This window comes from Oncorhynchus masou, chromosome 22 (assembly GCF_036934945.1).
Source record: "Oncorhynchus masou masou isolate Uvic2021 chromosome 22, UVic_Omas_1.1, whole genome shotgun sequence".
NCBI classification, from domain to species: domain Eukaryota; kingdom Metazoa; phylum Chordata; class Actinopteri; order Salmoniformes; family Salmonidae; genus Oncorhynchus; species Oncorhynchus masou.
The window spans coordinates 17,213,934-17,229,486 of record NC_088233.1 but is presented as its reverse complement, the minus strand read 5'-3'; the positions used below and the strand labels follow the sequence as shown (position 1 = coordinate 17,229,486).

General features: G+C 42.4%; 1 protein-coding gene across 1 annotated transcript in view; it reads right to left on the bottom strand.

Annotated features, from left to right (window-relative positions):
* LOC135509101 (spondin-1-like) overlaps nucleotides 1-15,553 on the bottom strand; it is a 142,214-nt gene that overhangs the window by 24,522 nt on the left and 102,139 nt on the right. The window contains exons 7-12 of the mRNA XM_064929436.1: nucleotides 14,808-14,872; nucleotides 9,040-9,241; nucleotides 5,098-5,238; nucleotides 4,616-4,691; nucleotides 3,864-4,046; nucleotides 101-271 (exon numbers count right to left, since the gene is read on the bottom strand). Coding sequence (XP_064785508.1) covers nucleotides 101-271; nucleotides 3,864-4,046; nucleotides 4,616-4,691; nucleotides 5,098-5,238; nucleotides 9,040-9,241; nucleotides 14,808-14,872 — 838 coding nt within the window. The remainder of the gene's footprint in view (nucleotides 1-100; nucleotides 272-3,863; nucleotides 4,047-4,615; nucleotides 4,692-5,097; nucleotides 5,239-9,039; nucleotides 9,242-14,807; nucleotides 14,873-15,553) is intronic.

The window sequence follows — 15,553 nt, the reverse complement described above, 5'->3', positions numbered from 1 at the left end:
ACAAAACATAATGTTTTAGTCTTTAACACAAAAGGCCTGAACCCACAACATGATCCTGATGTCACAATTGGGATCATCTCCATGTTTCACTGAGACTCACAGCAGTCGTCGTTGACCACACACTTTTCTGTCTCCTCAGTGTTCAGAGAGCAGATGGATCCATCCTCGGGGAACTGTTTGATGTAGCGCTCCCGATACCTCATCCCCATCCCACAGGACTCACTGCATGGAGACCAGCTGATCCACTCTGACATCATACAGGTAGACACTTCTGGGAACAACAAGAGTCAAGGGCATAGCCTGGATAAACCAGACCGAACTCTGTGATCACCATTGTGTCATGGTGAGTGCAGGGTGCAGTCTGGTTTAACCAGGCTAGCAAAGATGAGCAGGGTCATTGATAAGTCATACAAACATCACTAATAGCTGACACCTGAATTCCACCGCCCTTCATCTGGTAACAAGTAACACACCCAACATAAATTATCCACTCTGCTCTCTTCAATTATCTGTGAACAGAGTAGGTAAATAGATATTTTTCAGAGAGGATGGATGAACTTTCGGGAACTTTAACATGGATTTGTCTCTCATCTGGTCCACCCCACTGCCTGGCTGCAGATTGGGAGCAGCGGTGAGTGTAGCTTAATAAAGCAGAACTAAGTGAATCATTAATAAGAGCTGTAAACAAATGTGGCCCCAATGAAGCCCTGGCCAGCTTCAGGAATATCAATCAACTACAGGCTGTTGACGGAGCGATAAATTAAAACAAAGGAGTAACGTGCAGGAGGAAAAGCTTGCAATGCCAGTATTATTAATCAATAGTGTGCATTAGAGCGAAAAGATAGCCTTGAACAATTCAAACCCACTCATCAAGCTCTGACAAAGCTGAGATTTGGGGCCCCAAGAGAGATTAATGGAGGTAGGAGAGAGAAAGATAGTAGGAAGTAGGGAGGAAGGAGAAAGAGAGAGACACCTCTGCATGACTGATCATGTGACTTTAAGAAGAGTGGTCCTAATTGACAACTTTGATGAGAATTGGACAAAGAGTCAGTTACTTCCTGATAAAGAAAGTTAATGCCAATCTGACTGAATAGAACAGCCTTCAGACCTCCCTTGTTTACTGGAGGAAGAAGTGCTTGTTGAAAATCATATGTGTTTTGATCTCTACCCGGTTACGGCAGTTGATGAGACTCAAAAGTCCCAGCTTTGCTTCTGTGTTTGAATGCCAAGGACAAAACAGTGTTAATTATGCATCTTCGGTAGCACGTAAACCGTGAAAGGGAAAACAAGGCCAACACCATATAGGCCGTTATCGATAATACGGTTTAGAGCGTTCGATTTGACTGCTGGAGGGTACGGAGACCCCCAGCTCCACTGAAACCATTGACAACTACGTGCCATTTTCAAGGGATTGTTAAATAAATGTTTTAAATCAATGCTGGTTTCAATATTATCACCTCTTGAAGAGCATAGTCATCATCAGAGCATCATCAGAGCATCATCGGAGTTATACAGCAAGTAACTGCTTGCTTTTCATGATCAGTACACATCAATTGATCATGTATTAGATACGTGACGGTAGCCTATCCATTTGGCATGTAGTGTCATTTAGCTTTCTTCATCAGAGATTAGGCTTTTGGAAAGAGCTTGACATTGGCAAGTCCTCGTCCTGATAAAGTTATCAGTCGGAATACTGTCATTACCACTAGATGGCAAGCAAATCAAACAATATTTACATATAGCCATCTAGTTTATCCCCTGAAAGTTAGCTTGTTAACTAGCCATATTGACCTGATCTGTTATTAGCTAGCTAGTCAATTAGACGTGATCCATCAATCAATGTAACCGTGTCTGTTAGCAGCAATCAAACACTCTTAAAAACAATGTTGAAAAGAGGATGTTCGCTAACTTTTCTAGGTAGGCTTCCATTGGTTGGAGAAGAAAGTACATTCATTCAATTTACCACTAGCCTATATGTTTAGCCAACTGTTCTACAGGTAGCTTGCAATGTAAACATTATCATCTAACAGTTAATCCGCAAATGTGTCCTTCTGCTTGACAGGCTGAGCCCAGAAAGAATGAGAAATCAACCTAAACCACTCATACTTGTCAGGTATAGTTCACTTTGATTTTATATCACTCAAATATCCAATTATTGGTGACCAATATTTAGAGATATTGTGAGGCTAAAAATTACATGATCAATTGATCATGAAAAGCATGCAGTTAGCTGCTGTATAACTCTGCTAAATGTGCTGAGGTGATGATATTACAACCAAATAGTTAAAGTTTACTTAACAATCCCTTGAAAACATCACACAGTTGTAAATGGTTTTAGCAGAGCAGGGTCTCCTTGCCCACCAGCAGGCTAATCCAACACTCTGCACCTTATTGTGATGTTTTATTGATAAAGACCTACTTCTTGTGCTTGGCTAAGAAGTTGGAGGAGGAGCATGACACCATCTCAACCCAAATTCCTGTTCTCATGAACACGGGACCTCTCCCATGTTAGGCCTTAGTTCGGTCTGATTGCACATGGATATGTGAGGGTAGGAAACAATGTCACCACCGATTAAACTACGATAATCAATCATTTCAATAAGCATTTTTCTACGGAGTCACTCTGGTCTGATGAAACCAAGATTGAACTCTTTTGCCTGAATTCCAAGAGTCACTTCTGGAGGAAATCTGGCACTATCGCTACGGTGAAGCATGGCAAAGGCAGCATCATGCTGTGGGGATGTTTTTCAGCGGCAGGGACTGGGAGACTAGTAAGGATCGAGGCAAAGATGAATGGAACAAAGTACAGAGAGATCCTTGATTAAAACCCGCTCCAGAGAGCCCAGGACCTCAGACCGGGGTGAAAGGTTCACCTTCCAACAGGACAAGGACCCTAAGCACACAGCCAACACAACGCAGGAGTGGCTTCGGGACAAGTCTCTGAATGTCCATGAGTGGCCCAGCCAGAGCCCGGACTTCACCCCGATCGAACATCTCTGAAGAGACCTGAAAATAGCTGTACAGCAACGCTCCCCATCCAACCTGACAGAGCTTGAGAGGATCTACAGAGAAGAATGCGAGAAACTCTCCAAATACAGGTGTGCCAAGCTTGTTGCGTCATACCCAAGAAGACCTGAGGCTGTAATCGCTGCCAAAGGTGCTTCAACAAAGTACTGAGTAAAGGGTCTGAATACTCATGTAAAAAAAAATCTAAAATATATATTTTTGCTTTGTCATTATGGGATATTGTGTGTAGATTTAATCAATTTAGGACAAGGCTGTAACCTAAAAAATTGTGGAAAAAGTCAAGGGTTCTGGGTACTTTCCGAAAGCACTGTAAATGCATTTGGGGGACCTAAGCAAAATTTGGTTGGGGGCCCACCCACATGGTGGGAAAAACATTTAACTGGCCCCCGTCTTGAAGGCGTAGATAAAAAAATATATTTCCTGCAATTCTACACATTTTGCCATGGGGCAGATACATTTTTTTGCAGTTTTACAGTTAATTTCCTGCAATTCTAACTATTTGCCATGACTTATGCCATGTTAATATGATATCTGAGTGAGAGTGATGAACAAAATCAATGGGGGCCCCCTGGAGGTCAGGGCCCCAGGGAGATGCCCTGCGTGCCCAGTCAGTATTTGGCCATGTTTACAACATTAGATGGCTGGCTAGACCTACTTACCAATCTAAACATTGTAAGCTGACATGGCTAATTGAGTGACTGTCAGCAACTGACATAACAAGAGAAAAACTGCTGATCCACAACCAAATTTCTAAATTGCACCTTGTGTATTTTACTATTCTAACTCTAAACAGTAGAGTTAGAGACCCCGACTGTGTCACTGTCATTAGTCCTCACCCTCCTCGCTGCAGCCAGGCCCCATGCAGGGCTTGAAGTCCTGGGTATGAGGGCAGGGCACACTAAGGTCCAGCTGGGCCTTCAGCATCCTCTGTCTCATCCTCCGGCCCTTGTCACAGCTGGCTGAGCTGCAGGCTGACCACGGAGACCAGTTGGAGTAGATGCACGTCTCTGGAGTGTCGTCTGGACGGAGAAATTGGGTGACAATAACTGTATTGGTTAAATGTCACTATTTTGGCATATTCTAATGAGACCATGTTGGTGGGAAGGGGGGAATTCATATGCACTGTTCATGTATGTAACCCTATATTTTCACTGGTTTAGAATGTGTTGGGGCTGTATAGGTAAGCACTAATTGCCTATAAAAGTCAATGCAAGTTCATATAGTTCATCTCTTGCTCTAACCACAGTGTATAGTTACTGTACAATACCCACAGTACGTGTATTGTAATGTACTGGAGACCGTCCTGTTTAGGAAACAGACAGTGTCGTGCTCAACAGAATGAGAGTAGAGAGAACAAATCATTTGGTTGAGGTTCAAAGGTAGTATTGGAATGTAATTGCAGGGTGTGGTTAGAAACCCCATCAGGTTCATTTCTGCTGCTTGGCCGTGTTCATGCTTTTCAGCAGACAGACATCTGGAGGTTTAAACAGGCTGCCAGGCAAACGCTTCATTAAAGACTCCAGCAGATACAGTGTGTGGCTTTTAAATTGAACATCCCAAATTGGTTTGAGATAAAGTGATTACTCACCTTCCTCCTTCTCCTCCTGGCCAATATCTGCCACGATATCGTCCACCGTGTCCGGGACAATATTGCACTGCTCTCCCTGTGGGCAAGAAAGATGATTCAACATCACAAACACTGATAAAATGTTACATTTACCATCTAATATCATATATTCTCATTGGAGACAAGGGTATTTATTTTCTAGGCAATCTTCAGTAAAATGGAGTTTAGGTCAATATGACATCTGGTTTTTGGATTAAAAGAGATTTCGTTTTTTTTGCTTCAGTTGTCAGGAGACAAACACACTGTCAATTTTCTCTGTGTTTTTCAAAGACTTGCTATGATCACTATGGCAATATACTGCCAATTCAAAGAGCTATGTATCCAAAGCAACATTACATGTATAGCGACTGTGAGGAGAGTTATGTTGCATGAACATTCACATCTCTTCAGAGGGAGCAGACACAGACAGAGAGCTGAATGAATGAGGCATATGCTATAGTTACCTTTCGGGCTATCCTCTCCACCACTACCCGGGCCAAGGCTGTGATAGGGCCTCCCTCTGTGTCATAGAATGGGCTCTGGGGGTGGTCCAGGCTGGTCAGGGACCGGATCCTCTCCTGAGGTATTGTGGGCTTGTTGGGAGACTGGAATGGTAAAGGTACAGGGTGTATGAGTGATACAACATGGGCATAGGGCCAGGAGTAACTGTAGCACAGGGTAATATAGGTCCATGGAAGGGAGTTAGTACAACAGTACTAACAGTAATACTAACATGAGTTAGTATGGGCACAGGGTTGGCAGTAATAACTAACACAGGGTAGTATGGGGACGCCAGTGGAGGTCCTCAGAGGAGTAAGGGGAGGACCATCCTCCTCAGTGAATTTCATAAAAATAAAATAGTGGAACATTAAAAAAGTTATAATTTTTGATGAAACTATATAAAATATATGAATGTTACCAAATAATTTATTAAAACTGTTTTGCAATGGAGATAGAAGCACTCTGTAGGGTAGCACTATGGTATAGCTGGAAAAGAGCTGGCTTCTGTCCTCCTTTGGGTAAATTGACTTCAATTCAAAACCTAAGAGGCTCATGGTTCTCACCCCCTTCCATAGACTTACACAGTAATTATGACAACTTCCGGAGGACATCCTCCAACCTATCAGAGCTCTTGCTGCATGAACTGACATGCTGTCAGAGAATGAATCTAGTACTGAAAGCATAAGCTACAACTAGCTAGCACTGCAGTGCATAAACTGTGGTGAGAAGTTGACACAAAGAAAGAGAAAGGCAATAGTAATTTCTTCCAAAATTAAGGAGAAGTAAGAGCGAGAGAGAGAGCTAGCTATATTTAATGGTATCATTTTTTTTCACTTTCACTTACTTAGCTAGTGTCAAATGCAGGCAGCCTACTCAAACAGAGAGGGATGCTATGTTAGCTAGCTGGCTGTGGCTATCCAACACTAGAACTCTTTCAAGTAAAGGTACGCTTTTGGCTTTATTAATTTTTGCCAATGTAGCCAGCCGGTGTAACTGCTAAACTGATTGCTGCTGACTACACTGTTCTGCATGATTGTAGCAGGTTTACTAACGTCTTAGTTCTAGTAGCTATGCCTATGTTGACTATGACGTGACAACGTTGTAGGCTGTGTGTAGCAGTTAGCAGTCATGATATGAAGGTTTGGATTGAAAAGTTTTTCCCGCCTGGTCACAAACCACTGATGTTTTCTGCACTGAAGTCCACAAGCGAAGGGAAAAGGTGAGCGGAAGAGAGCACATAGATTTTTCATTTTATTTTATTTTTATTTCACCTTCATTTAACCAGGTAGGCTAGTTGAGAAGAAGTTCTAATTTACAACTGCGACCTGGCCAAGATAAAGCATAGCAGTGTGAACAGACAACACAGAGTCACACATGGAGTAAACAATTAACAAGTCAATAACACAGTAGAAAAAGAAAAGAAAAAAAGAGAGTATATATACATTGTATGCAAAAGGCATGAGGAGGTAGGCGAATAATTACAATTTTGCAGATTAACACTGGAGTGATAAATGATCAGATGGTCATGTACAGGTAGAGATACTGGTGTGCAAAAGAGCAGAAAAGTAAATAAATATAAACAGTATGGGGATGAGGTAGGTCAATTGGGTGGGCTATTACCGATAGACTATGTACAGCTGCAGCGATCGGTTAGCTGCTCAGATAGCAGATGTTTAAAGTTGGTGAGGGAGATAAAAGTCTCCAACTTCAGCAATTTTTGCAATTCATTCTAGTCACAGGCAGCAGAGAACTGGAAAGAAAGGCGGCCAAATGAGGTGTTGGCTTTAAGGATGATCAGTGAGATACACCTGCTGGAACGCGTGCTACGGGTGGGTGTTGCCATTGTGACCAGTGAACTGAGATAAGGCGGAGCTTTACCTAGCATGGACTTGTAGATGACCTGGAGCCAGTGGGTCTGGCGACGAATATGTAGCGAGGGCCAGCCGACTAGAGCATACAGGTCGCAGTGGTGGGTGGTATAAGGTGCTTTAGTAACAAACGGATGGCACTGTGATAAACTGCATCCAGTTTGCTGAGTAGAGTATTGAAAGCTATTTTGTAGATGACATCACCGAAGTCGAGGATCGGTAGGATAGTCAGTTTTACGAGGGTAAGATGGGCGGCGTGAGTGAAGGAGGCTTTGTTGCGAAATTGAAAGCCGACTCTAGATTTGATTTTAGATTGGAGATGTTTGATATGAGTCTGGAAGGAGAGTTTACAGTCTAGCCAGACACCTAGGTACTTATAGATGTCCACATATTCTAGGTCGGAACCATCCAGGGTGGTGATGCTAGTCGGGCGTGCGGGTGCAGGCAGCGAACGGTTGAAAAGCATGCATTTGGTTTTACTAGCGTTTAAGAGCAGTTGGAGGCCACGGAAGGACTGTTGTATGGCGTTGAAGCTCGTTTGGAGGTTAGATAGCACAGATTGATGCGAGAAGGAATTATATATTAAACGAGCTGCTTGTCCGTGTCTGGTATGAAAGTTAACTGTGTTTGCATGTTATCAGGGGTGTATTCATTGCGCTGAACGGAGGCAAACGGAACGAAATTGGGACAAATTTACCTGAATTTGTCGAATAGAAACTCTCATTTGCAACTGTTGGACTAACGATTACACCCTAGATCAGCTAGATGCAGGCAAAAGTGTGCATCCCTGTCTGTCACCTTGATTACTCAAAATTCTCTCAACCTGTGCACCTACATTGTACATTTTCATTCATAGGCTAGATTGTAGCACCCACATGATGGGTACAGGGAAAATTTGAGTATCACGTATTATCTAAAACCTATTGATGTTACATTGAGCTTGGTGAATGAAATATGAATGACAGTCATCCAAAATGCTGTAATAGAAATAAGGCTCATGAATTTGATTTAATCATCCTCCCTTATCTTAATTGGCACAGATGGCCACTGGGGCACAGGGCTGATAGTAACTGTAACACAGGGTAGTGTGGGCACAGGGAGGGGCGCTAGTGAAACAGTGTGGGCACGGGGCTGAGTGAGAGCGAGCACCTCATCATGTTCAGCTGCCATCTGTTGGGGGACTCAGTGTTTGATCTCAATATGCATAATTGATCAAATGTGTAATATTTATTTTATGAGTGATTTATGTTTATGTTTCCTGCTAGGTGCTTTGTAAATCACCTTTCATGATTCGGTTCCAAAACAGTTACTTCAGGGAAGAGAAAACTACAAAAGCCATTTCTACTTTAACTTTTAGTTTTTAGATGTATTCATTGGTACTGCAGCCAAAATTAGCCAGAAACTAAATGACTAAATCACATATGGAGTAGATGAATGTATTTGTCATCTGCTTTCTTTACAAAGAAAACATAAAATGGTATTTACAGATTGTGGATTTATGTATGGTATGCTGTGTGGGTCTACATTGAAGTCTGGTTTTATCTTCAGTGTCTTTTCTGGCCTATAGATGGCAGTGTCTTTCCATTTCGTTCCCCGGTGTCTTTTAAAGCCAGCAGAAAATGTAATTATAAGTTCCAGGGCAGGATTTGTTGGAGACATATTTACAGTGTAGAGACAACTAGTCTGTGAGGCAGCCTCTTGGGTAAATAGGCACACCTCAATAAAATGACTACAGAGTGAATGTGCTGCTTTATGTTAGCAGTAGGTTTTTCGCTGAATCTGTTTTGTGCGTTTTTCAGCCAAGGTTGGGTCATTTGTATATTCATGAGCCATAAACTAAAAATAAAAAAGCAAATCTCCTGCACTATTAATGAAAATAGATCAAAAGCTTTCATTCCAGATTCATGGAAAAATACAGAAGCCTGGTTTTGAAAGTCAGAAAGGCAGAGGTATTTTACAAGTTAACTGAACCAGACCAAGAAACCAGAGCCTTTTATTAAATATTGACCCCTTGTCTGGGGGGCCCAGGACCCTCACCTCATAGGTGACTCCACTGTCAGTGCCTGCGTCCCAGGGGATGAGGTCTTGGTCCAGCCTCTGGACCCAGCCACACTCCTTGGTGCAAAGGTCCTCTGCTGACAGCCCCACGTTCCAGTCAGGGCTGGGACCCAGCATGCTCAGAAAGGACATGAGGTGACGCGTACGGTCCACTGAGAACTCAGCCGAGGGAGCTGCCCGACTGGAAAGACAAAGTGATATACAGACATGTACCGTATACTCCCCAATGTGCAGATTGATCTTATTGATCAACATAGCTCCATGAGACAGCCAGCTCCATAAGTGGCAAGCTCTACAAGTACAGTATGAGATAAATATGTATACATTAGTATTGATAGATAGAGAGGGTTGACAATATTGGCAATGTTAAAGACTGGTGAAGGCTAATACAATATACAACTGTGGCGTTACTGTAGATGCAGCGCATACCGCACCAATGAAGTGCTTTAAGTGTTTCTCGGTACTGGATTTCCCTGTATATAGCCTTTTTATTGTTAGGACATTTTATTGTGTTACTTTTTAAAAGTAATTGCCCCCCTCACAATCAATACTTGTGCCACCTTTAGCTGCAATGACTGCAACCAAAAGCTTCCTGTAGTTGTTGATCAGTCTCTCACAAAGCTGTGGAGAAATTTTGGCCCACTCTTCCAAAAAGTTGACTGAAGTCCCTCTTCCAAAATGTTGACTGAAGTTTGCCAAAAAGCACATGGATGATCATCAAGACTCTTGGAGGAATGTTCTATGGACAGATGAGTCAAAAGTATAACTTTTTGGACGACATGAGTCCTATTATGCCTGGCGAAAACCAAACACTGCATTCCACAGTAAGCACAGTATACCAACGGTCAAGCATGGTGGTGGTAGTGTAATGGTTTGGGGATGCTTCAGGACCTGGACAACTCACCTTAATAGATGGAGCCATGAATTCTGCTCCGTATCAGAGAATTCTACAGGAGAATGTCAGGTCATCCGTCTGTGAGCTGAAGCTTTAGCGCAGCTGGGTCATGCAGCAAGACAATGATCCAAAACACACAATCATGTCTACATGAAAATGGCAAAAAAAGTTTTGGAATGGCCTAGTCAAAGTCCAGACCTAATCACAATTGAAATGTGTGGCAGGACTTGGAATGCTTGAAAACCCACAAACATTGCTGAGTTAAAGCAGTTCTGCATGGAAGAGTGGGCCAAAATACCTCCACAGCGACACGAGAGACTGATTAACAACTACAGGAAGTGTTTGGAGTAATTGCAGCTAAAGGTGGCATAACCCGTTATTGAGTGTAAGGTGGCAATACGTTTTTTCACACAGGGGCTTTGGGTGTTTGCATAACTTTGTTTATGAAATAAGTTGTCATTTTTGTGTTATTTGCTCACTAAGATTCCCTTTATCTAAAATTAAGTTTTGCTTGAAGATCTCAGTATCAAAATTCAGTATCAAAAATATGCAAAAGTAGAGAAAAGGGGGCAATACTTTTTCAAAACACTGTCTATTCATATAGTGTAGTACAATACATTTTCAAAACACTGTCTATTCATAAAGTTTAGTACAATAAATATTCAAAACACTGTCTATTCATAAAGTTTAGTACAATAAATATTCAAAACACTGTCTATTCATAAAGTTTAGTACAATAAATATTCAAAACACTGTCTATTCATAAAGTTTAGTACAATAAATATTCAAAATTAACACTTACACTATCTTAAGTCCAAACAAAGAAGTATAACACATTTCTGTCATAACCGCTCAACATATTAATAAATAATAACTTGTTTATATTTAGAACTCATTAGAGGGAATAATGTTGTATCATAGACAGCAGAAGGCATTCGAGAAGTGTTAATGAGACAGATGTTATGTTGGAGATGTTGTTAAGGCTGGAGGATGTGTGTGGAGGCTAAAGAAAGATATTATGATTCCTTCCCAAATAGCTCCCTATTCCCTATATAGTGCACTACTTTTCACCAGACCCTATAGGCCCTGGTCAAAGGTAGTGCACAAATTGGGAACAGGATGCCATTTGGGACTCTGTTTATGTGTTAATTGCCAATACACTAACACTAAGAGGAGAAGAACATCCAGTAACATCTCAATAGTTACTGAAAGAGGTGTGAAGAGATCATAAAAAAATGAGAAGGAGAAATATTATATAATTAAGTGATTAACAACAAAACTCTTTACATGAGCTGAAAAGAAAGGAGCCAGAAATTTTTGATACGCACAAAAAGCTTTACATCCTTGTTAGTGAGCGTTTGTTCTTTGCCAAGATAATCCATCCAACTGACAAGTTTCGCATATCAAAAATCTGATTACACAGGTGCACCTTGTGCTTGGGACAATAATAGGCCACTCTTAAATGTGCAGTTTTGTCACACAACACAATGCCACTGATGTCTCAAGTTTTGAGTGAGTGTGCAATTGGCATGCTGACTGCAGGAATGTCCACCAGAGCTGTTTCCAGAGAATCTAATATTAATTTCTCTACCATAAGCCGCCTCCAACATCGTCATAGAGAATTTGTCAGTACGTCCAATCGGCCTCACAACCGCAGATCACGTGTAACCACATCTCACCTGCGGGATTGTCGGAGACCACCTGGACAGCTGAAGAAACTGTGGGTTTGCACAACCAAAGAATTTCTGCACAAACTGTCAGGAACCGTCTCACGGAAGCTCATCTGCGTGCTTGTTCTTCCATGGCCTGCATACTCACCAGACATGTCACCCATTGAGCAAGTTTGGGATGCTCTGGATCGATGTGTACGACAGTATGTTCCAGTTCCCGCCATTATCCAGCAACTTCACACAGCCTTTGAAGAGGAGTGGAACAACCTTCCACAGGCCATAATCAACACCCTGATCAATTATATGTGAAGGAGATGTGTCGCGCTGCATGATGCAAATGGTGGTCACACCAGATACTGACTGGTTTTCTGATCCACGCCCCTTCCTTTTTTAAAGGTTTCTGTTACCAACAGATGCATATATGTATTCCCAGTCATAGAAATCGATAGATTAGGGCCTAATTTATTTATTTAAATTGACTGATTTCCTGATTTGAACTGTAACTCAGTAAAATCTTTGAAATTGTTGCATGCTGCGTTTATATTTTTGTTCAGTGTAGAATTTTGACATTCCACATGCACATCAATATATGAGACATCTATAATGTTGATGTTTTTCCAACCCCCTTTAACATCAACAATGAATATGTCTCCTCCAACAAAGCAAACATTCCCTGGCTTAATTGACAGGCTTATTTTAAAATAGGTCAATGAAACATCTTGATATATTGGAGCAGGAGACAGGCTATTAACCTTAATCTCAGAAACACCCCGAGGGAACACATCTCTCATCAAAACAGGGGCCTTCTTTTCACAAACAAAAAAGCTCATGAAACATGTACACAATCATTAATGAATTTAAGAAAACATCCACAGGCCAAGCATGTAGCTGGTGAATGAATTCTGGGCGGTTATCTCCTCCTTCAGCCTTTTATTTTTTATATTTTTTATTTTTATTTCACCTTAATTTAACCAGGTAGGCTAGTTGAGAACAAGTTCTCATTTACAACTGCGACCTGACCAAGATAAAGCATAGCAGGGTGAACAGACAACACAGAGTTACACATGGAGTAAACAATAAACAAGTCAATAACACAGTAGAAAAATAAAATAAAAAAGAGAGTCTATATACATTGTGTGCAAAAGGCATGAGGAGGTAGGCGAATAATTACAATTTTGCAGATTAACACTGGAGTGATAAATGATCAAATGGTCATGTGCAGGTAGAGATACTGGTGTGCAAAAGAGCAGAAAAGTAAATAAATAAAAACAGTATGGGGATGAGGTAGGTCAATTGGGTGGGCTATTTACCGATGGACTATGTGCAGCTGCAGCGATCGGTTAGCTGCTCAGATAGCAGATGTTTAAAGTTGGTGAGGGAGATAAAAGTCTCCAACTTCAGTGATATTTGCAATTTGTTCCAGTCACAGGCAGCAGAGATCTGGAACGAAAGGCGGCCAAATGGGGTGTTGGCTTTAGGGATGATCAGTGAGATACACCTGCTGGAACGCGTGCTACGGGTGGGTGTTGCCATCGTGACCAGTGAACTGAGATAAGGCGGAGCTTTACCTAGCATGGACTTGTAGATGACCTGGAGCCAGTGGGTCTGGCCACGAATATGTAGCGAGGGCCAGCCGACTAGAGCATACAGGTCGCAGTGGTGGGTGGTATAAGGTGCTTTAGTGACAAAACAGATGGCACTGTGATAAACTGCATCCAGTTTGCTGAGTAGAGTATTGGAAGCTATTTTGTAGATGACATCACCGAAGTCGAGGATCGGTAGGATAGTCCGTTTTACTAGGGTAAGTTTGGCGGCGTGAGTGAAGGAGGCTTTGTTGCGGAATAGAAAGCCGACTCTAGATTTGATTTTAGATTGGAGATGTTTGATATGAGTCTAGAAGGAGAGTTTACAGTCAAGCCAGACACCTAGGTACTTATAGATGTCCACATATTCTAGGTCGGAACCATCCAGGGTGGTGATGCTAGTCGGGCATGCGGGTGCAGGCAGCGAACGGTTGAAAAGTATGCATTTGGTTTTACTAGCGTTTAAGAGCAGTTGGAGGCCACGGAAGGAGTGTTGCATGGCATTGAAGCTTGTTTGGAGGTTAGATAGCACAGTGTCCAAGGAAGGGCCAGACGTATACAGAATGGTGTCGTCTGCGTAGAGGTGGATCAGAGAATCTCCCACAGCAAGAGCAACATCATTGATATTTACAGAGAAAAGAGTCGGCCCGAGAATTGAACCCTGTGGCACCCCCATAGAGACTGCCAGAGGACCGGACAACATGTCCTCCGATTTGACACACTGAACTCTGTCTGCAAAGTAGTTGGTGAACCAGGCAAGGCAGTCATTAGAAAAACCAAGGCTACTGAGTCTGCCGATAAGAATATGGTGATTGACAGAGTCGAAAGCCTTGGCCCGTCAATGCAGATGGCTGCACAGTAATGTCTTTTATCGATGGCGGTTATGATATCGTTTAGTACCTTGAGCGTGGCTGAGGTGCACCCGTGACCAGCTCGGAAACCAGATTGCACAGCGGAGAAGGTACGGTGGGATTCGAGATGGTCAGTGACCTGTTTGTTGACTTGGCTTTCGAAGACCTTGGATAGGCAGGGCAGGATGGGTATAGGTCTGTAACAGTTCGGGTCCCGGGTGTCTCCCCCTTTGAAGTGGGGGATGACTGCGGCAGCTTTCCAATCCTTGGGGATCTCAGACGATATGAAAGAGAGGTTGAACAGGCTGGTAATAGGGGTTGCGACAATGGCGGCGGATAGTTTCAGAAATAGAGGGTCCAGATTGTCAAGCCCAGCTGATTTGTACGGGTCCAGGTTTTGTAGCTCTTTCAGAACATCTGCTATCTGGATTTGGGTAAAGGAGAATCTGGGGAGGTTTGGGCGAGTAGCTGCGGGGGGGGGGGGGGGGAAGGCATGGCCAGCCGTTGAGAAATGCTTGTTGAAGTTTTCGATTATCATGGATTTATCGTTGGTGACCGTGTTACCTAGCCTCAGTGCAGTGGGCAGCTGGGAGGAAGCCTAGTAGAATGAGATATTCTGTTCACATCTAAATTCTCAATTAATGGTTATCCAAATGATCATCTCTACAAGTATATATTTTCTGAAAGACAATGAACATTATAAACCTGTGAAAGGTGAGGGTACTCTTGTACATCACTGTGTACTCACACGTTCAGGGGCTGCCATGCTGGCCACTGCGCCTTGGTTTTGATTACAGTCAGAACTTCATCACCCTGTGGAGAGAGAGATATAGTATTTTAGTAAAATAAGAGAAACAATCTGGAAAACATAGAAAGATACTAAACAGTGTTCATTCCTCTCTTTCTTTTGAAATGTAAACATTTTACAAAGTTGAGAGCTGTGAAAATGGGCATCTTGGGACCAGAAGTGTCTGCTATTTTATAATGGCTGTTTTTCCACAAGAGGATAACTACTGTGAATCACACAATTCACAGTAGTTCAGCTGAGCTGGCCAGTCTGGGGGAGCAGTGTGTTACCATGGCAGCATTGTCACCTCCTGCTGAAAAATTAAAGGGCCAGTAGCAAACAGACCCCTTTGATGTCGAAGTAAGTAGGAATTGTTGTAGCGTTATGAGACATTTTGGTGTCTGACATGAAAAAAAGGAAAAACAGCACAGTAGAGATTTGTTCAGATTTGTTCACACATTTCAGAGCAGACACACACACACACACACACACACACACACACACACACACACTGTACCGTTTCGTAAACAGAAACAGGTTTAGATATGAGACTCACTCTTTCACTTTGAAAAGATCTAACCACTTCCAGCTCACTAGTGGAGTGTGCCCTTCTGGGACAGCAACACTCATGGTTGACTGATGGTTCCACAATCGCCCTGAAAGTCTTCTCTTTTGGGGCTTACTATAGAAAACAAGCCTGTCTCCCA